Below are 24,109 nucleotides of genomic sequence, written 5' to 3'. Positions count from 1 at the left end.
ACTTTTTACCAAACAAGTCCACTTTAATCAGAGACCACAGTCTCGAGGTGTCTCTCTTTAACTAATGACTATTTCAGCATACTTGTTTCTTTTGCACCGCAGACATCACGGTCTTAACAGCAGAGATCTTTAAATTGGGCTTCTGGCCCTTTCAGCTCCAGTACAACATTCAGCAGCTTTCAGCAGCACCTGCTTTTTCTGCCATGCTGTTGCCCCTAGCAACGCTTTGCCTTTTTAGCATGGACAACATCCGAGTGCCCTTTTTGCAAGGACATTTGCTGTTTCCCGCATCCTCCACTAATTGGTAGAAATCGCTTTACTTCAGGGGGCCGTGCTCACAGACTTCTTCACCAGACACCAAGTTTAAGGTCCAAACTTGTGATTTATTATGGCACTTCAGCATCAACAAAACTAAATAAACACCTGCCTGTCTGGGCACTACCTATACAAAATATGTCACTACCTCTCTTTTAGAGCACCATTCACACATGCAAGTCGGTCCGGCTTTACTCAGCCAAATAGTGACCCCTCAGTACTTCTGACTGAGACCACGCAGAGCCTCGGCATGTCTCTTCTTCCAAGTCACTCTCTCCTCCCCCTAACTGACACCCTATATCCCAGTCTGATTATTACAGACCTCACCTGCGATCCTCTCTGGATCAAGGGAACACTCGTCCCAGAAGGGTGTGGATTGTCAGATCCCACTTCCAGTCCTATCTGCCAATCCAACTAAAATCCAGCCCAGAATATACCAAAAACAACTTTGTCTCAGCAACCTACATGCTGTTGAGACTATTGCATCCCGGATTTTAGTTATCCCACCCAGCTGAGGTATCTGAGTGGGATATATACACCTTCCCGCACTGTCCACCTTATCACAATACACTATATAAAAAGACACATATCCACATTTTTCTCAATATCTGACATGAAATCAGAATAAAGCTTTACTGTTTTTGGTCAATTAGGATTACCATAATTATTATTATTTTCAAAATGCCAGAATAATGAGAGAGAATGTTTTAAGGCATTTTTATTACTTTCTGCACTGTCAAAAGTTTACATACACTAAGATTACTATGCCTTTAAACAATTCTGGACTGCCCATATGATGATGTCATGTGTTTGGAAGTTTCTGTTAGGTTTGTTGCCAACATCTGAGTTAATTAGAGACACATCTGTGGATGTATTTAAATGCACACCTGAAACACACTGCTTCTTTGTGTAGCATCATGGAAAGTCTAAAGAAATCAGCCAAGATATCAGGAAGAGAATTGTGGACTTGCACAAGTCTGTCTCAACCTTGGGTGCAATTTCAAGATACCTGAAGGTGCCTCGTTCATCTGTACAAACAATTATACGCAAGTACAAAGAAGATGGGAATGTCCAGCCATCATACTGCTCAGGAAGGAGACGGGTTCTGTGTCCCAGAGATTAACGTGCTTTGGTCCGACATGTACATATCAACCCAAAAACAAAAGCAAAAGACCTTGTGAAGATAATAGCAGAAGCTTGCGTCAATATCCACAGTGAAATAAGTACTGAATCAACATGGGCTGAAAGGCTACTCTTCCAGGAAAAAGCCATTTCTCCAAAAGAAACATAAAAAAGCCAGATTAATGTTTGCAAATGCACACAGGAACAAAGATCTACATTTTTGGAGACATGTCCTGTGGTCTCACAAAACTAAAATTGAACTTTGTGGCCATAATGACCATCATTATGTTTGGAGGAAAAAGGGAGAAGCTTGGAAGCCTAAGAACACCATCCCAACTGTGAAACACAGGGGTGGCAGAATCATGTAGGGTTGTTTTGCTGCAGGAGGGACTGGTGCACTTTACAAAATAGATGGCATCATGAGAAAAGAAGATTATGTGGAAATACTGAAGCAACATCTCAAGACATCAGCCAGGAAGTTAAAGCTTGGGCAGAAAGGGGTCTTCAAAATGGACAATGACCCGAAGCATACTGCCAAACTGGTTACAAGTGGCTGAAGGATAACAAAGTCAATGTTTTGGAGTGGCCATCACAAAGCCCTGATCTCAATCCTATTGAAAATGTGTGGGCAAAGCTGAAAAGGCAGGAGCGAGCAAGGCGACCAACAAACATGGCTCAGTTACACCAAGTTTGTCAGCAAGAATGGGCCCAAATTCCGACCAAATATTGTGAGAAGCTTGTGGAAGGATATCCAAAACGTTTGACCCAAGTCATACAGCTTAAGGGCAATGGTACCAAATATTAATGAAATGTATGTAAACTGTTGACTTTGCAGAAAGTAATAAAAATGTTTTAAATCATTCTCTCTCTCTCTCATTAGTCTGCCATTTGGCAAATAATAATAATTATGGTAATCCTAATTGACCAAAAACAGGAAAGGTTTATTCCGAGTTCATGTTAGATATTGAAAAAAACATGCATATCTGTCTTTTTATATAGTGTATGTAAACTTCTGGTTTCAACTGTATGTATATATATAATCTGTATATATTTGATGTTTTACTGTAATCGTCCTGACCTAGAGAACAAAGTTATCATGTTATTATCAATATTAATATTAATAAATTAGTTAGGTGTACCGAAACATTGTGCCATTAAAAACAAAGTTGTAAAAAAATAAATAAAAAAAGACTTCAAATTGTTATGGCTTTTGGAATGTGACAAAAATATTGCTTGATCACTGTAGTAGCAGTTTGTGCCTGGTGACTATATGGGACCAGTGACAGTACTTACAGCACGTCTAATTAGAAAGACATAGGCAGCCACAACATTCAACATTACAACACCAAAGTTCTGTGTGTAGGCATTAGCTATATTAGCAGAATGAGATGCAGCCAAAAGAGTAGGTAGGACATCTTAATATTCTTCTAGTAGTCCTAATTTAAATAGATCTTCCTTATAATGCCCACCTAAACAAACCCAGTGGGTGAAATAGTATCAGCTTTATAACTCTTAGTTTTGAATGAGGAAAGCTAGCATGTCCCTTATGATAATTAGCATAACAAAGTCTTATTAGCACTCTAAAGGATATCATACCAAACCAGATTTCCCAAAATGAGTGTAGAAGTGTCCCCTCTCAGTGCTACTGATTGGACAGCTTTCTAGACATCTTACATTTAGACCATTTTCTACGCCCCCAAAACAGGCATAGAAAATGATGAATGACACGGGCCTTCTAGCCCACCCCCTTCCCCGCCCACACCCTGCCCACTTTTTTCAACCTGGCATGAGCGGGGAAAAGTCGCAGATTACGACTCAACTAACCATTGCGGCGCAATCTGTACTAGAAATACGCCTTTCACACTTGAAAGCTGGCCAGGTTCTTTAGTCAGCCCAACACTCGTTCAGCCAGCAGCTAATCCTCCTGACACCCTAAACACATACATGTGTGGCTCAGCTAGGGTGCATGTATACCTCTGGCAACAGCTTATCTCCCCTGAGAACAAAAGGACTGGGCATGTTTCAGCTCAATCATTTTTTCCTTTGATATCTACCACTAGGGGGAAGTGGGAAGACCCCTGCATACATTAAATATTTGGCTAGTCGTTCCAAAATCTGAAGGTTCAGCCAACATTTATCTAATGGGTAGTAATGGAAATCTTTTTACCAGTGGCCATAGTTGTGGGTTATCCAGTTTGTTTTGGTCCTCAGCTGTGTCATATGACCAACACTCTCTAGCTGACACAGCATCTTATGAATATAGAAACTGACTTCCTGTCCACACCTAAGATGCTGTGTCATCTGAGAGTCAGAGCTTGTCAAATGACCGATGACCAAAGGGAGTGAGTAACTCACAAATCAAGATTACCTTTAGTACAATTTACATCATGTACCTTTCTAATGGACCAGAGAATAAAAATGTTGGTGGGAGTCTGCTGTTCTTGACAGGTCTCTTTTACAGGTCAGTACCCACTGACTTATTGTGTGTATTCATACATCAGTGTTTTTTTAAAGGACCGTGGATCCGTGGTGACACCACAGAAACATGCCCTATTTTGTCCATGATTACGGATCCCTCATGCACATATATAATAGTTACAGTCTATGCGTCCATGAAAACCATAGATACAACATGGATACCATCTGTGTTTTTTCAGTGTTTTTCACAGAGCATTGGTAGGAGATGCTCTGGAAAACAATTTTCAACCTATATACATGGAATACTGATGACGCATGGAGGGCAAAAAATGGACACACGGACCAAACATGAATTCTTTACTGACATCTTCACAGATGAACCAATGACAATCTTATCACGGATGTCATCATGGACACGGACATATGAATGAGACCTTAGAATTGCATTTCATTCAATAGGAATAATAAAAATGTAAGCCTGGTAGATCCATAAAAATTTAATGGGGAAGGGGAAATAGTTGTAAGTGATCCTTATGGATAATACGATATGCTTTATATCCATTATGGGTCCTGTAAAAATGGAAGTAATGACACCAGTGTTCACTAAGCCTAATAGTTTTTTTGACCACAATCATTCATTAAAGGGGTTATGCAAGATTTGATATTGATGACCTATCCTTAGAATAGGTAATCAGTATTAGATTGGCGAGGGCTTGTTTCCCACCGATCAGCCGGTGAGTGCCGCTGCTCTTCATAGCTTACCAAACACAGCACCATACATTGTATAGTGGATGTGCTTGGTTTTGCAGTGCAGCCGCATTCACTTGAATGGAACCGAGCTACTCTTAAACCAGGTAACCAATGTATGGTGACGTCACTGGCCTAGAAACAGGCCTAAGCGCCCTTGGAGCACTGCAGCCTCTTCCAATAGCTTATCAGCAGGGGTTCTGGGAGTAAGACCCCCAACAATCTAATAATGATGACCTACTCTGAGGATAGATCATCAATATGAAATTCCTGGATAACACCTTTAAGGTGAATTTTTTGTCAATATTACGCATACACAAACATCACCATTAACATCATATTTATTGTTATTTAGTTTGTTGGTAAAACATATACAGATATATACAATATGCATGAATACAGAAGACTGCACTTTACAGATAAAAAAAAAAGAAAGAAAAAGGAAAAAAACTAAAATAACACTCGGTTTTATGAGCTAGTGTCACAGTCTTCCAAACAAGCGTTTAAAAATGAAATTTAACAATAGTCAATAAAAGATTACAGATTGCTTAACACACAGCAGAGTAACATTTCCATATTTTACATGTGCAATAACATTTTAAGAAGAGTTTGCTATGCAGTACTGATTACCAGTGTTTTCCCCCAGTTCCATAAAGCAAATGTTATGAAACATGAATTGCTCTCACATATATTTTAAAGCTGTACTGTTTGTGAGGAGTAATATGTGTTTACATTAAGATTAATCTGCTGCCTATCCTGTCTCCTGAAATGAGGGATTCATTAACCAGAAGTATAAAAAAAATCACTGAAGAAAAACATTCTTGGAGAAATGTCACAATCTGGACCTTTATCTGAATTTAACGTTACATTGGTTCGTTATTGAAATTACATTTTCATTTATAGTATACAAACAGAAAAGTCAGCTAAAGCTGCAAATCAAGTCAAGGTTTTTTTGGCCGTTGCAAATGCTGCAAGGTAGTAATGACCAAAAGTTTGACAGTCATGTATCTGTATTTATATGAAACGTGAGATAATTTTTTTTTTTGTAAAACCGATTGTCAACACTGTTCCTATTATCTAAATGACCACAAACAAGCAGATAAAGGAATAATTATGTAAGGGTCCTAGCAGTTTATTTAAACCAAATGTACGGAACATTTCTCATTGAGGACACAGGGAAATCTGTATTTTAGGGACATATGTGGCTTGTTCTAAAAAAAAAATGACTAACAAAAAAGATGTATATATTTACTTCTGCATCCCACCTTTCCCATATGAACTAACATTATCTGTACTTTTCATAGATCACTTTAAGTCAACTCACAAATCTTTGAAACAGCTAAAATATCTGAAATCTATTTTTGGTCTAAAAACTGTAATATGTTGACAGAAGAGCCTAACACATCTATAAAAACTTTTAAAGAAAAAAAAATACACAACACTGGTGGAGCCTGGAAAATGAGGTCTAAACTCTGATTGGTTGAGGACTGGACAACTTTTTGCCAAAGATTTTAGGGATCCAATGGTCCCTCTGCCACATAAGAAGACACCAGTATTATAAATGAAGGGCATATGGTAGATAGGGGCCCTCTTACATATTTTTTACTGGGGCCTAAGGAGCATCTGGTAACACCTTTGTAAACAACCTGATGAAATACAATAATATTTGCACGGCTAATCACTAGGAAACTGCTCACTAGTGGATTAGAAATGTTATATTTATATACCAAAACCAGATAATTGTTGATCCGTGCTAATGCTATAATTTGATAGTCTCTATTATACTAATATATTTTACCTTTCTATTAGAGCTGTTGCCTCTATATTATTTTATTAAGTCTTTTCTTATTTATTCAAGTCCACCACTTAGGATAGTGAAGGCATTTTTCCAGAACTATGGTAATGTTTTTTTTTTCTTTTCATAAAACATATTTTCAGTTATATATTGATGGGCAGGTATATACTAATGTGTGCATTTTTGCATCTATTTTCCTTACTATATATGTTTAGAACTTTTGTGGCAGTGCTGCACTCTGTGGTGTCTCAAGGAGGCATCCCAGGGTGCAGAATATGTCAATAGTGAGTATACTTCATGCACTGACGTATGCCTCCCTACATGCATGAGGCCCAAATAAAAGTGAATATGGATGAGAAGAAGGACAAAGAACTCTTTACATAACAGCACAAAAAGCTCAAGAACTATGGTCTGAGTTCCAGATATATTTTCATCATAATCTCAAGGTATCAAAATTTTGTTTAGATATTTTGGGAAATAAACCTAAAAATAAAAATGTGTCAAAAATCCAGTCTTTGACACTTAATGCATGGACTACTGCAACCACATACACAAACATGTCATTCATCTTTTGAAATTAGTGGAACATGGGGGGGAGATGAATAATAAGACTTTTTGAAAGTCAGTTTGCAGGAGTCTGCGTTGGTTGATTTGCACCAAAGTTACCAAATGTGGCATGCTGTTTGATAAATTTTTCATATCTTTAAACATGACAGATTTGTCTAAATATGTTACTCCAGTTTTTGCACGCCAACTCTCCAATAGAGTAAGATTTTTAGCAACTTTAAAAAAAAGTTACTGTGAAACTAGTTAACATAGCTAACTATGAACACTTTCCCACCAACTATCAAAACTGGAGTGAGTGGTGCAGGAATGCAAGATGTCACCAAGTGTTTGAAGTAACCCCGAAAAGTTGCAAAGCCCTATTTTGTAACTTTCTGAAGCCAGAATTCAGATGTGCAGATCTTGCTAAATTCCCTCCACAGGGTTTATTTAGATGACTGTCAGTTATACACTGCAGTCTTAAAGGGAACCTGTCACCGGGATTTTGTGTATAGAGCTGAGGACATGGGTTGCTAGATGGCCGCTAGCAACCCATGTCCTCAGCTCTATACACAAAATCCCGGTGACAGGTTCCCTTTAAATGAGGCTTATCGGACTAAAATATTGTCTGTCTATCCTCAAGATAGGCTATAAAGGTTTGAGTGCTGGTCAACATGGGGTTGAGATTCTGGTAAAGAAGAGCTGCTCTGTCTGTGTAAACTTCATTATGCTTATTGGTAGAGGTCTCTATTGGTCCAAACACCACTGATCCAAACATAAATGACCTATCCTAAGGATTCCCACTGATCAACAGCTCATCGTAAGGATAGATCCTTAAAGTTTAAGTTCTGGAAAATCCCTAAAGCATTTTTGCACTCATTACCATTTAATCAAGGGGTATTGCAATGGAAATTTTACCAGGTTGATATTAGTGAAAGAATACTAACATCTGCAAACTAGGATCGTATGCATGACTAATGGCTAAGTGACTACAAAAATGGCAGAAAAAAAATGACACCTTCTAAAAACAGAACTGCGATAAATATATTTCTGAAATCACAGAGACTAATTTTTCTATGGTTGTTTATAGAAAAAATACACTTTATATGGAAATACAATATGCTGACATGTTAAGCTTTGATATTTTTATTTTTTTGGTTTTATTAGCATGTTTATAGTGAGGTTTGCAAGTATAATAGAGTTATAGGCATGTATTTTTATAATACGCATATGTTTCATAGAATAAGGAAGTGGACTTGATGGCCTTAGAGACTGAGATTTTTTTTCTTTGTTGACCTGAATTTGTGTTAATTTCACTGTATACAAAGATGAAGTTCTGCTGTGATAAACCAGAACATCACTTCACTGGCCATGACCAGAATTGTATTCACCCATCTGTTCATCATTTGCATTGACAGTCCACTTAATAAAGAGAATGTCCTGCACTATTAAAGCTGAATTTACATGGACTAATTTTGGGGCCGATTATCAGGAATGAAACTTGCTATGAACGATACTTCCAAATAACAAGCCTGTGTGAATGTGCTGCCGATCATTTGATGAACCAACAAAACACTCATTCATCAGGTGACTTGAACATTGATGCAGCACATGAAATCATTGTTTCTGGGCAGATTGTGCTGTATGAACAGCTATCTTCTGCCTAAAAACAATATATTTGTACGAGCAGCCGTTGCTTGTCTCCATACAGAGAAGGTGACTGCTACATGTAAACACAGCTCTTCACCTCCACTGACGAGCAGCAATTATCAGGAAGGAACGGTTCCTTCTGGTAACTGCTTGCCATGATGGGCTGCCTAAATTCAGCATTAGACTTGGTTGTGGAAAAATTATAGGTTACCACAATTATGGAATTCTGATATGGTGATCTTCCTCTAAAAAAATTACAGGGACTGAAAGTTGCAATGAAATCTTGGCCTTATCACAACATCATAGAGAATGGAGTACACAGGACTGGATGACCGATACACGTAGTTCTCAATAAATCTGACAGCTATATACTTTTCTATGACTGTGTGATTAGGAGTTGTTCTACAAAACATCTGTTCAGCTACACTGTCGTTTTTCAGTACTATTTGGACATTACCAATTGGCAATATACTGTACTACTAAAATCCAGATCAGACAGGAAATGTGTGCACAGCTCTGTCAGTCCATTTAGTAAGTCATCCATGTTATTTAGTCAGGGTCCCCTGCAAATAGAAAGAACCATCTCGCTAGTGCCACCTATTGAAAGAGGTCAACTTTGGAAAATCACAAAAAAAGGCCAAGTCATAAGCTTAGTCATGATACCAATAGCTGTATGTGGTATAGTGTAATACATTAAAAAGCTATCCAAAGTCTCACAATCTGAACAGCTCATTGACAAGAGTTCTGCATGGTTATTTTGCAATGGAGTTCTGTTTGGAGAAGAAACCCTCTGCACAATGGTAGACATAACTGTCCTGTATCTTCTTCCAATGGTTTTGATTTCGGTCTCTTTACTTTCTAACTATAGCCCCTTCTAAACATAGATGCTGCTGACTACTGGACTGCTGTATTTTTAATTTAAGGTAATTCATGACTTCATTAGTCATGTAATGCAACACCCTCTAGCTCCAGAAATACTCAAAGATGTTGAAATGTTTCTTCAGAGACTTCAGGTACTGTCTGTTTTGAGAAGGCATATGTCCACCAAAGTGAAGCAATGGCTGTTTCGAAGTCCTGGGCTGTAAAATACGCCTCAAGATTACATATACTCCAGTCATTACCAACAGAATAGCAAAGTTAAAAGAAGGTGTACATTCTGTTAACCCTCAAAAAACATCAATTTTGGTAATGCAGCAATGACCACTGCATGTGAGAAACAGAGTAGAGTGAAATCATTATTTTGAAGAACTTGATAGAAATACCAGATGAAATAAGATTATACAGTTCCTTTTTTATTAAAGTTAATTTGTTGGCATTAGTTAAGATTCTGCAAATAACAAGTTGTATGGAAATGAATGGTTTTGCTGAACATGGAAAGATCACGAAACCTCAACAAGTAGCCATTAGATGTGTAGCCTGCTGTAGTCCATGACATTCCTAGAAGTGAACACTGTACAGTTCTGCACAATAATATCAAACATATGTAAATGATATTAATGTGAATATTGAAAGCAGACACCAAGTAGTCTTTGTGCAACAAATTCTGTTCATGGTTCGATAGATTCAGGCCTACAAATCAAGCTCACCAAACAAGTACCTTCAAAGGTAGACAACCTGACCAGTCAGGAGTCAGAGACTGATAACCCACTAACATGCCAATGGGAACAAATAAAAAATAAAATATATGCCCATTTGTTAACTTGGATTTTTTAAGCATGGGCTGCAGGAAATTCTTGCATTTTACCTCTATATGCATAAAATATCATCTATGTCATTTATCTTGCAACTAATCACCCAAAAATATAAGCTGGCATATAACCTCATGTGCAAACGAGCTGTGAGCATCCATTTAGAACTTGAGTTAGAGTCCCAGGGGGAAAAATAATAAATAAAACTAAAAAAGGTCACATAACATTTGCTTTGCAGTTAACATAGAGACCACAAAATAATGAAGAGGGTCCTAACAATATTATTTTGTTTCCCATGGATCAGCTGTGGTCTATTATGATACAAAAGATTAAAGGGGTTGTGGAGTGACTTAATATCAATGACCTATCCTCAGGATAGGTTATCAATATCAGATCAGCGGCAGTCCTACTCCCAGCACCCTTGCAGATCAGCTGTTTGAAAGGGTAGCGGCACCTGTGGGTGTCCTGCTTACTCTTCAAAATTATGTGTGAGCTGTTTCCTTTGCACTAGTGGTGCTGTGTAATTACAACCACTAGCAACTGTTACATTGTGTTACCGAGATGAAATGCAGGGAATTTCGAAGACAAGGCAGCGCTCGCACGAGCTGATAATGGGGGGAAGGTGCGAGGAGTCGGACCCTGCCGATGTGATATTGCTGACTTATCCAGAGGATAGGTTATCAATACTAAACCACTGCACAACCCTTTAAAAGAAATGTCAACTTCTTTACAATAGAAATATTTTATGTAGCACTAAAAAATGAAAAACAAAAGTAAATACATATATAATTTTGACATAAAAAAGCCCTTCTCTAGCCCAGATAAACCATACATCAGGTTTACAGAGAAACAGGGAAATGATGTAAATAAAAGTAAGAAAAGTGTGCTGGATGAAGAAGAATTAACACTGGTATCATACTGTGGCAAAAAGATCCAAAAATATGAGGTTTATTTCAAACTAACCCTTGCAAGTCCAAAAGCCACTAAGCAGGTACCAATCTAAAAAAAAATTAGTCCACCTATCATTAGCGGCCTCTTAGGAAAGTAAAAAGAATGCAGGTTTTCTTTCCATTTTTCAAGTTAGGGCAGCAACAAAAGTCCCAAATCTGTTGGAGATATCAGAATGAAGGGATCTCCACGTAGGAACAGGAGTCCTACCCTTTGACTCTCCAATATCATCTGTGCAGTGCACTGAGAGGCACTGCAAATGGCTTCCATTCTGTGCCGCTGCTGAGGTCTTGTTCTGGGGAAGTTCATGGGCTGCAAGATAAAAAATAAAGATATTATTTATAGTTAGTTATAAATGTAAAAAAATCTTCAACATCGCAAAGAACTTACAAAAAACGTTGGCTAACAATGAACCACTGAGAGTCATAGGGTGCTTTTAAAGATCTGTCAGCATTATCAACACTGTCAAACCAAAGATCCTGCCTGACAGGGTCGATCATGCTGAATTAAATGATTCCGCGGTAATCTGTTGAAATCGGTGGCCTCATTGTAGAGAGATAAGCACTTTATGTCATATGCTAATTAGGTGTTTCAAGCACCAAGTGGCAGGCCTAGCTCATCACTACTGCCTTTCCAGCCTAGCCACTACCAGCTATCCTTGAGTGAACTATGCGTGGGCTGGCTGATGCATGGGATTACAGGACCAGGCAGGAAGACAGTGAAGATGCCTGTAATCCCATGCATAAACCAGTGAATGCTGAAACGGCACATGCACTGTTTCAATCTTGGCATCTGGGAAAGTTAGGGAGTGGCTAAGGAGGAAATTTAGTGGTGAAGCGGTGCTCCGAGGTGTTAGGACTGGCTAAGAACACCTATTAGCATATTAAAGTGCATATTTATCTACAACAGGACCACCAGGATGTCTGGTTTAATAAGGTTGATCATGCTGATAGATGCTGTTTAAGGTGATATCCCAGCATAATCATGTTGCATTTACACTGACATTGGAGACATTGTCTCTCTTGCATGCCAATAGTCACCAAAGATGAGAAAAAATCACAACACAATCACATAAGTGATTCCTGGCTTTGGCACAAAAAACTGCACGTGTCATTCCAGCCTAACAGTAATGCAGAATAGTTGCAATCTTCCAAAAAGAAAAAGGATAAGAACAATGAACTGATGGGAGACCACATAGTTTACTTCAACAGCAAGAGTACAGTCCCTTTAAAGGGATAAACCAGACAAAACAGAGGATCTGCTTGATGTAAAGAATCCCAGTGGTGCACTGGGCCAAAAGGACCTGCCAGCTAATCACTTCTTTACTGCAGGCAGATCCTCTGTTTCTGTGTTATAGCTATTCTATATTGTCTTTTAATAAACCACTTTGTTGATATGAATCATGCAATTAGTATGTAATCCTTTTAGCATATTTCCCTTTCATACCAGCACTTTCATTTCTGTTTCAGAGACTCCATTATAGGCCTCTGTTTCAGGTTCCATCAAAAATACAGGACAAAATATTGTAGCGTGACACACTAGCTTATCCAGTAAAATGTCTGCACCTTTACACAGGGCAGTTATTGGAAATTAGCCTTCCCAGGAATGCACCTTTCCAATAATTGCCCCGATTGTCAGCCCATGTCAAGGGGCCTTAAAGCCAAATGTTCCATGAAATATTTATCCAACTCTGAAAAATAAACGCAATGCCCAGTTTCTATATAAAACTCTACTACGGATGCTAACACTCTGTAAACAGTCTGTCCTTGAACATATGTGTTTGTCTATACATGTACATGTAACATGGACCTGCTGCCTACACTGAACTTTATACATGCAAAGCAACCATAGATAGCGCTATACTAAATAAGAGAAATGTTGACAATACCCACTGATTCCAGTGGAACCAGTTGACTATCTTTAGTCTATGGGGGTCTTCTGACTCTCCTCCATCTGTCATTAGATTTGAACATGCCAATCCTTCTGTTTTCTGGCCAGTAGGCCACCACTAGAAGTGTCCAGCCACCGTTTATTCTTTTCTCCTTATTGCAAACACATGCAATGTGTGTGGGGGAGTCAGAAGGAATAGCCACTGGCACATAGCTATTAGTCCATGAACAATCACTCTTCATACACCATGGTCTTTCCAATCTAAATAGTACCACTTACATCATCCCCTGTGCCCTGGGGCTCATAATCTAATTTCTGTATCTCACATAAACTAAGACCAGTTTCAAAGGAAGTCAATTCACTTATCAGTATCCTGACCACTCTTCATTATACATTGGAATAACATGTTTTAATTGTTATAAGTACCTAAATATAATGCAATACAATGACTTGCCTAAGACAAAGGCAATGGAGCCTTGTGTAATTCTTCAAAAACCCATTAGCACGAAAAACAAATTTCTAAGATGTGGAGAAGGTTGGGAGTTAAGTTTTAATACAGGTCAAAAGTAGAACCCAAAAGGGAACTGTGCAGCAGCTATTCTGGTGCATTTGTAGGTTTATGGTTGCCATAAATGCCCTTCCATGATGGGACTCTAATTGTTATCTTTAATGTCTTGTCCAGTTTCACTATGTTGTAAAATATAAGGAAGCTACATAATTACAACTTAGCCTTTCAATATTGCTCAGCGTTTCCAGCAGACACCAGAGTAAATTAAGCAAGATATTTCAGCAGACTTCCTAATGGCATGAACATTAAGGTGACATTTTATCGCTATAGTGAATATAAAGGTATAGCCTGTACAAGAGTAAAAGAACGCATAAAAATATGATGGTGTCATTTTGCTGCATTATATCACGAAAGCCTAATATACTTGGCTAACAAACCTAAAAAATACTGACAGTGTGAAATATATACTTTGCTTCTACCCATCTAGAGAGTTAACTGGGACTGTTTTTACAAATAAAAGTGCTAATCTGAGATACTACCGCAGCACTTGGAGCCATTAAACAGTTAATATATATGTGGGTTTAAAACATTTGTTATCTCAGAGGCAGCAGTGATAAATTCATTTTACCGCATCTTTTAAATATGCATGGCATGTAATGTAGCATGGAACTGCAAAGGGGAAGGGAAGCCGAAGATAACAGCTTTACAGTGAGAGATAGCATAAGTACTTCTGCTTTTCTGCTCCAGTGAACTCAGTGAAATAAGGATTCCAGAAAAACCTTGGGATGTGTACTTCAGTCGTATTTTGTATAACAAGATGAACTTACATGATTATGGTGCCACATAAAAATAGTGAGGCTATGGGAAAAAAAAAAAAGATCTGACGTGCTGAGAATGAGAACAAAAAATAAAAATATACATAATAGATAGATAAAATAATCAGATTAAAGCATAATAATAGAAAAAGTGAATTGCTTAGTAGTTGCATCACGATCAGTATTGCCATCTTACTGGAGCTTTCTATCTATCGCACAGAGGACCCTGATAAGAGATTCCACACCATTAATGGAAGGCGAAGATGAATGTATGTTCTCAATTCTATTATATATGATATTATTTAAGGCGCAATTACATACAAAATACATAGACAAAAAGAGCAGCTATATAAAACGGATAGGAGCATATCATTCTGGATGGAAAACCGTGAGTTAAATACTAATCTACAAAAAATAAAAGTTGTAATCTTTTCAATTCCAGAGGACAGGAAAATTGCCCCAAGTGTCCATTGTTAATCAGAGCATGGATAATCAAGGTGTCACCCTAGCGAGGTGCATCAATCGCAAAGTTAACCCTTGCAGGGTTCCTTTAAAAAAAATTACAAAGAATAGAATTGAATTGTGACACATCCAGGCTCTGTAACAGCATTGTTTTACAATGATGTTAACATCCAACATAAGTTATCTATCCGGTGTACACACCTACCCTGCATTTACCCAACATAAGGGTAAGAGAGAACTGGCTACAAGTAGAGATGGGCAAAGAATCGTTCAAAATTCAATTTGGGTTTGATTCAGAAGAATTGCTCGACTGATTCGATTTGGGTCTCAATTGATTCTACCCAAACCGAAAGTGCTAAAAATGTCACTTATGGTTCATATTTTTCTCCCTTTTTAAAACATTTCTCATTAACTGTTATTTTCCCCCCTCTTTCTCTCTCCCCAACATTCGTACCGATCGAATCACCAAACATTCTGATCCATCTAAAATATTTACAAAATGTGGTTCACATCCGATTTATTAATAATTGATTTGCTCATCTCTAGTATTCATCAAAACAAGTAAAACTCCCAGGGGGAGAGCTATCAAAACTAATGTAAAGGAAAACTGGCTTAGTTGCCCATAGCAACCAATCAGATTTCACCTTCCATTTTCTAAAGGAGCCCTGAAAAATAAAAGGTAGAATATGATTGGTTGCCCTGGGCAACTAAGCCAGTTTTCCTTTACACCAGTTTTGATATCCCCACCCTCCGACTTGTTGCTACATCAGGGCCAGTCTTGGAATCTCACAGTGTGTAGCCGTTAACCCTCAAATGAGGTTTATAATTACGAAAATGTGGTTATTCTGACCAAAAGACCAGAAAAGAAAAAGACGCCCCAAAAGGCATAAGTGGGGGGAATATGAAGATATTTTGTTCATACGACATCCAATGGAACATGATTTTGTTTTCTGTTGGATTTGCTCAGGTTTACTACTGGAGGCACACAGAGGTACACTAGAAGCCCTGTACAAGGTTTGAGCACCGGGTAAGTGGAGTCACTCTGGTTCAGTAATCCAGATGGACATTTAGTTATCTGAGCTGACCGAAGTAAGGTCAGACGCAGATGAGCAGATGTCTAGAAGACATCAGCCGGCCACAAGCTTTCCTAAGAAATGCAGGAAGGTCTCATTGATCTAAGTAGCAGAGCATGAACAATACATACGTCTGTGTACAATGACAAAGAAATGTCCCAACATATTGTCAAAAGTCCTTGTGTGATAATAATCACTTCCAATTGCCTGAAGCAATCCCTATCTCTCCCATTTGTGACCTGATTTTTTTCCCCTCTGCTATGAGATTGAATCCTAGAATCAAGCCATATAGTGTCAGCATTAGCAAATAGTAAAACCTGGCAGGACACAAATAAGCAATTTTACAGTAAGCGGGATGTCACTCATAAGCTGCAGTCTGGCAGTAAAGTAGCATCTAAAAATATTAGTATTATATTGGTTCATAGCTGCCTCCATACAGTATCCCTACAGCAACTGATCATTTGCTAACCTTCACCTGCAACATAACACTTGAGTACTACAGTATATATAGTTAACATATTACATATAGTTACAGAGTTAATATGGTTGAAAAAAGACATCAAGTTCAACCAAGGGATAGGTGGGGACATGGGAGAAGGAAGTGAAAAAATATAGTATATAGTGTATATTGTATCCAGAGTATCTATCTATCTATTATCTATGTATCTATCTATCCATCTCATATCTATCTATCTATCTCCTATCTATCTATCTATCTATCTATTATCTATGTATCTATCTATCCATCTCATATCTATCTATCTATCTATCTATCTATCTATCTAAGAAACAAGATTTGCAGGCAGCACAGCAGAAAATAAGTAAAGAGGGGTGCCAGCAGCTGTAAAGGCGATCCACCAATCATATAACGAATAGGCACTTTGCGGCACTTCCCCAAAAAATGTGTTTATTCACCAAATAGCAGCAACGTTTCAGTCCTCTCAATGGGACCTTTCTCAAGCAGAAACACAATTTTTTTTGGGAAGTGCCATAGAGTTCATTTCCTATCTATCTATCTATCTATCTATCTATCTATCTATCTATCTATCTATCTATCTATCTATCTATGTAATATCTATCTATCTCATATCTATCTATCTATGTAATATCTATCTATCTATCCATCTCATATCTATCTATCTATGTAATATCTATCTATCTATCCATCTCATATCTATCTATCTATCTTATCCATTATTTATCTGTTCTTCCATCCATCTATCTGTCTATCTAAAGTAGCAAAAAGGCAGCACTCCAAAATCAGTAAAAAATGAAGAAAATGCTTTTATTCACCCATGTGGATACACCTATGACTGTCTATCAATCTTCTATGTATCTATCTATCTATCTATCTAGCTATCACAATGCAAAATGTGTTAACTGCAGCAAAGGCATGAAATCTATATGGGAAACACTGCACAAAAAATAATGAACTGGACCAAACATATCTACAGTAATACTGAAATGTCCAGATTTAATAGAGAATAATTGGACACTGCTTGAATAAAGGTAATATGGGCTCGGTGTGACCTTTTTATGCATGATAACCATCTTAGGAAGACTAGAGAAGGGGGTTTAAAGATGCTTCTCTGTCCAGAGCCCTAAAGAGTCACAACCCAGCTCTGTGTGACCATATAAATGGATAATATAAAGGCTGCAACATAGAAAACAGGAAAAGGTCACAGCATATATTCATATGTTACAATATATACAGTGTGTGTGTATATTATATAAGATAGATAGCATTATGCAAACACTGCAGATTCTTTACAATACTTTGAATGCAAAGACAAACACAAAGATTTTTGTTAGCCTTTGTGCACTGTTTTTGTCACAAGAAATCTGAATCAAAGGAGAGGACTTTAGGAAGAGTATTGCCCTGTAAAGGTCTGGTGAAGAATCAGTGCCCTTCTTTCAGCCTGCTCAGAAGATTAAAGTGACAAACAGGAGGTGAGGATCCCTAGAAAGGCTACTTGCCTCGGGGCTTGTCCCTTACACTTCTTCAAAGGCTCTGACAAACCATCAGCTACTGCTCCATGGCTGCCCATACCCTCACACAGCAGGAGACCAGTATGCAACAGCCATCCCCGAGAGGCAGCCAACCGTGAATCCCACTGCTAGAGATCTTGTTAAGGCAACATCAGTTCATTTGGATCATATATCTAGAACAGTTTATCAGGAACCAGCCAGGTCTCAGATAGCAATTAATATGGTTACACTCTCAGCTCCGTTTACTCATTTGCACAAATTACAAACTGCACCGAGAATGAAGCAAGAAGAGTGGTTGATGCCTTTCCACTGCCTTAGGACAGGACACCGCAATATGTCTGAATGGGGGTGGGGTGTTATTTTTTTTGCAAATCTTCAACATGACATTCTGACATATCAGTTTTGGCAGATAAGATTCTAATATTGAATAGATGGCCTTTACAAAGGGTTTTCTCTTAAAAAGGAGTCAATAGAAGATCCCAAATACGATGACTGTGAGTTTATAACTCGCACAATAGAGCCATTGACTAGATGCACAACGCAAGCAAATTCAGTTCTGCAACAGATGTTTACATTTCTAGTTCTCAAAAATAACAGGTTTTTCTCCATTTTCCATAGCATGACAGAAACTCTGGGTAGGATTTAGTTGGAGCGTTGTAACAGGTTCCAGCAAACAAGGTGGTAACAGCAAATAAGCCCTGACACTATATGAGCCTAGGAGTCCATGACAGGAGGACATATTGTGCATGCTATGGAATAGCATCATGACGCAGGGTAGCTCTCGAGGACATGCCTGTTTCATTTTATTGCATTGCTTTCACTGCTATGCTGTGGATTTCATTTGTTGAAATTTCATTCAATACATTGCTGCAAATTCTGTATTTATGCATATATTTTATATCTGACATACGCTAGTCTTAGGAAGCCACATTACCCAGAAAGACTTTTGCAACGGGAGCCATAAAATAAGCACATTGGCAGTGGTACCAGGACAATCACAGGATCAGGTGCCAGCTATGCCAGGAATAAAACCACCATCCCCTTATTGCTGTTTATTTTTGGTTACCTTGAATTATCTCTCAATCGTCTTTAGGGCATCCTTGTAATTTGTAATCCCAGAAGTAGCAAACTCCAGCTAGCAGCTACACAGAACCCTAGCAAATGTTCTTCCCTAAAATTAAAAGGAGTTCAATCAATTTTACCAGTCAGCACAGCAGGAGAAAATATATAACTGTACTTCTACTACCAGCAGAGATTCCTATCACAAATTCATCTTCCCTGATGTGATCTTGAGATGCAGATGTTGTGATATTTTAATCTGACTGTTCAAGGTGATTGTGGTTATTGTAATATAGCTTTATTTCTCTTTCTTACTTTAGCGTGTTATTTGCCTAGCCTACTTGCAGTGGTAAACTCATAACTGACTAAATCATTTTTGTTTTAAATTATGGCCTTTTTGAGGTCAACTTTATCTCAATATCTAAGCTAAAAAAATAACTTTCATAAACGTAAATGGAGCGAGCTGCATCCATGCACATCCATCTCTCCATTCAGTCTATGCCTGTATGCAGTGGCCACTTCACTTAGCTGAATATGGGTCAATGGTTCCCCTGTTATCCTTAGATGGGAACACCACCTTGGAATGAATACCCCTTTAAATAAAAAAATAAAAAACTCTAAAGATTTTATTTTTTGTACAACCAGCAATGTCAAGGCCAACACACCTAACAAAGGTAAAAAAAAAAATGAAAAGTTTTCAATAGGAGAAGCATTCTGGGATTTTATATGGTAGCCCCAGTTTGTAAACTACATGATGGCTAGGGCCGTACAGTGAATCACAGAACTGTCTGCTTTAGTGAGAAATAACAAACTCCATTCCCAGCCACCAGTCCTGAGACTGTGTCACCTGAGAGTAGGTCTCTCTATGCAAGTTTATGAGAGATTCAATCCAAAGCTTCAGGCTGACACCATAGACAATGTTGGGCTAAAAAGTGCTCTTTAATGTTTATTGGTCAGTTGCTTGCAATCCCTTAAACGGCTGGTAATAATACACTAAGCAAAATGTCCATCCATTTTCCCATTTTTCAGCTTTCTTTTCATAGTTTTGATCTAAGCATTAGAGGAACAGCCTTCTGGAGTTCATCGTATCCGATACTACCGTTCCCCGATGAAACCCATTGGCTATAACAGGACCCAGAAGGGATACGGCCTGTTTCTGGTATTAGTGCCAGGGTCCAGGTGGACTGAACCACTGCTTGAAGCAGTATTTGTCGGGCCCAAATCTCAGCACTAATGCCGAAAAGAGGCCAGATCCCCTGCTGGGTCCCATTATAGTCAATGGGGCCTGGCAGTACTCCGGCCCCTTCCAGCTATGCCGGATGCGATGAACTCATTTTAGCACTAGTGTGAAACTATTCTAATTACCGAATTGACTTCTTTGTCAGCATCTGATTGGTTGTGAATAGACATCTTTGGTCAGATATTGGATTGTACAGAAACACTGACAGCCAGTTGTTTTCTAATGTCTGTGCGGCGCTGGTCCATTCTTCACAAAGAGGAAGTTCTAAAGAATGGCCAGGACGAGTAATGGTTAATAGTCTTCTGTGTGCCATTTATCTCCTCTCTGCACTAAGGACATCATACCCTGACTAATGATAAACAAGTGAAGCACAATGGCATCTCCGGTGTCTTAATAATAAAGATCGGTAAAATCTATACGTATCAGACAAGACACGTCAGACATACAAGCCCAAACTTTGTAACATTTCAACGTAAAATTGCACATGAGAACATGATAGAGAGACTGTATCTGGTAACAGCATAAAGAATTACTCCTCAGATAGCATTTCACGCAGGGTCCACATAGGTGTGTATGTCACATCACTCGCTTCACATATATTACATTATAATCCAAGCAGTGTCAACAGGAGGAGTTAACACACATGTGTTATTGTGCTGGTAATGGGCCTAAACTCTCTGCTTAATGATCTGTGTCAAATGTAAGAAGAGATTTTCCTCTATCTGAACCAGCTGCAAAAACAGCTTTTCTGTGCCTCGATACAAAGACACAATAATCTGATGTCTCATAATGTAATACATAATAGTCAATGGCTAAAATAACAGCATATGTACTGTAGCGATAACAGCAACAACAGACACAGCGGGATGGGACAATTAAAATGATGTCTTGTCCCACTAACATGGCCTTCTTCCTAGATAAATACCACGTATTAGCATTCATTTGCAGAAGGATTTAGTAAGCGAGGACGTGTTGTACTGCACTCCACTGGTATTGATCTTCGAGATGTGTATTGAGCACCAGCACTATCCCACAACCTGAGTGCAATAAATTGCCTATACTGGAATAGAAGAGGACTATCTGCTAGGTTTTCATGGAGAATGGATGACTCTTTGTTCTGCTTGAGGAAGCTCTACACCTTCAGAATGCTTATAGCTATTGACTTCCATGTGCCTTCACCCAGTATATACTTAACTGCTTTTGATTTCTGTCTCCCTTAAATTTCAGCCATATCAATTGTATATTGCTGTATGTTTCATTTTCAAAGCATACTCTAAGACGCAATGCAAAAAACGTGGCACAGCTGCGTCCAAGTTAAGGTTGGACATAAGACATCCCACTGACATTGATTCTTTGTAACACATCTGACCACCGTTAAAATCTTTAGGACTCCAGTGTGCGATCCGTGACATTTCAAGGATCTCACCAGCAGTGCATTCTGTTTCATACCGTGAATAATTTCCAACAAGTTGGAAAATCCCTGTAGTTATTAGCAAGGCTTTCAGATGTTTAAAGGTGCTTGTTGCCTACAGCGAATTTCACATGCCAATTTTCACATAAGTGTGGAACTGGGCTTCATATAGATATGAGTAGGAACAAAGAGTTACAATCACAAACTGATTTAGAAAGATTGTTCCTGCTTGAAATCGTTGTATTCTTGTGAATATGGTTATGATCAAGTGTAAATTTTCAGCTAAAAAAACATACTATGGCAAAATTATAGTAAACCAAATTTAAAAACAAAGGACTTTCAAGTAAAAGTTGCAGGAAGGTATATTGAAAGTCTACAAATTTATTTAAGTGATTAGAAACTTGTTTATGGCAGTTACTGACTGATTGATTAAAGGAAGTCTGTCACCAAGAAATTCACTGTTAACCAAGGCATCGGGGGGACATTTATTCCCATATGCCAGTCTTGATCCACTGTGAACATATATATAAATACATTATTCACAGCAGTTAAGTGCACAGAGGGCGGACCCAGGCCACTATGTGCACCCTTGCTCCTCCTGCTTCCTCTTGAAGCCCCTCCCTCCCCTTCTTGATTGACAGGGTTAGGTTCTTGCAGAGTCATCTCACCTGGCCCTGTCAATGAGGAAGGAGAAGAAATTGTGGCAGAGGAAGCAAGAGGGGCAAGGGTACGCCAAGTGGTGTGTGCTCGCCTTAAATGAATTTCCTGGTAGCAGATTCCATTTAATTAGGTAGGTATGTAAATCTCTATATTGCTTATTGCTGATTAATATATTGTTAATATGAAAATTTACACACAATTATGTAAATGAAAACACATAAAACACAATAGAAAATACATAAGCCAAACTCATATGCCTAAAGATTGGTTGTTTATAGCAAGGTCAATCATGATCATCGTTTGAATAAAAGTTGGTGCACATTATCTGAACATATAGGGCAATCTTTTACCTTTTACAATAATTATCTGTACATTTCCTTTGTTCCTAAATACTGAAGCAAAGATCATGTGTTCTCCATCAGCCTCTATGGATTCTCTTCCAACTTTATAATATTCCTTTAACTGTTCAAATGAGCTTTGATTTGAGAGGTCCACGTGCTTGGACCCTACCAGTCCCAAAACTACTACTCATTTCTGGCATTGAGGTGGTCATGTGTTTGGTCATTCATGCTTCTTGAGGAAATTGGTGGTTCCCCTGAAGATCAAGTTGGCATGTTATGACGCTCAGTTCTCTACTTGAGAGGTTTCCACACTGAATTGCTACTCTATGGGATAATTACTAGTGACTATCTCACGGACTATTATTTGGACTCTACGGGTGATTACTTTTTTACATTCTTGCAAAATTTGCTAAATATTTTGCTAAAGCTAACAGAAATGAGAGAATTTGCAACAAACCATTTGCTGTGCCCATGCATGTAGTTACTCTCCAATACAGTCTAGGAGAGATATAGAGATAACTTATGCTATTCATGTATCTACTAAAAGCACTAAAAGGGTGATCAAGTAAGTACGATCACTTATACATCAGGAACCAGTCTAAAGACTATGTGCGTCATTTGTATTTCTGGCGCAAATTTCGGCGCAAAGGTTATTTGCGCAGCAATCTGCGACTTTTCCCTGTTCACGCCAGGTCTAAAAAGGGGGTGGGCGTAGATGGGGAAGGAGATGGGCCGGTAGGTATCATTTTTTATGTGTAACATAGAGCTCGGTGCCTCTTCATAACTTTGGCAGATCCACCGCTAGCGCACAGGGTTATTATATTTGGTGTGAAAATCTCTTTTTGTAACAAATCAGTGAAGAAATGGCTGATTTACATGGAGCGATCACCACTTTGTATGACGTCATAACTTTCAGCATGTTACATTTCAATTGTGATGGCAGCGACTACAGTCAACTGAAAATAATTGCTTTGGGTGATTTGCATGCTATGATTATCATTAGATGTGGTTGTCCCCCAAACTCTATTGTTAAAAACTAATTTCTACATTCGCTTCCTCATCATTAGTGCCGGAACTTATCATTATTACCCAAATTACAGGATAAGACAGCGATGATACCGCAGAGCTGCTCACAAAGCTGATTAGGAACTCATATATCCACATCACTATCTAATGCCAAAGCCCCAGCAGCTTAAAGGCTCCTGCACACTGTGCCATTAAATCTCACATGAGCCCAATCAAACACTCATATAATGCTTTCCCCACATTCACCTTCACATGTTATTGATGAGTTACCATGCGATAATACTTGCTCCTATGGAATAGGCATTGCGTCTTTAGCTACACCCATAATGCGTCACTATACCAAACAAAAAGCGTTCAACACATTTGCATATGTTAATTCATAAAGCGTTGCGCTTCGGTTCACGGTAAA

General features: G+C 38.4%; 1 protein-coding gene across 2 annotated transcripts in view; it reads right to left on the bottom strand.

The window, feature by feature from the left end:
* Positions 1-7,544: 7,544 nt before the first annotated feature.
* Positions 7,545-24,109, bottom strand: part of MN1 (MN1 proto-oncogene, transcriptional regulator) — a 44,217-nt gene continuing 27,652 nt past the window's right edge. Inside the window, exons 2-3 of one of the 2 annotated variants that reach the window (XR_005776182.1) lie at positions 19,030-19,134; positions 11,433-11,538 (exon numbers count right to left, since the gene is read on the bottom strand). Coding sequence is in view for 1 of the 2 variants with exons in the window: in XM_040416543.1 (XP_040272477.1) it covers positions 11,354-11,538 (185 nt within the window). In the remaining variant the exon portion in view is untranslated. Of the gene's footprint in view, positions 11,539-19,029; positions 19,135-24,109 lie in introns of both variants that reach the window. The other variant, XM_040416543.1, reaches the window with a different exon arrangement.

Source organism: Bufo bufo, chromosome 2 (genome assembly GCF_905171765.1).
Source record: "Bufo bufo chromosome 2, aBufBuf1.1, whole genome shotgun sequence".
Taxonomy (NCBI): Eukaryota; Metazoa; Chordata; class Amphibia; order Anura; family Bufonidae; genus Bufo; species Bufo bufo.
This window is presented reverse-complemented; position numbering and strand designations above follow the sequence as displayed.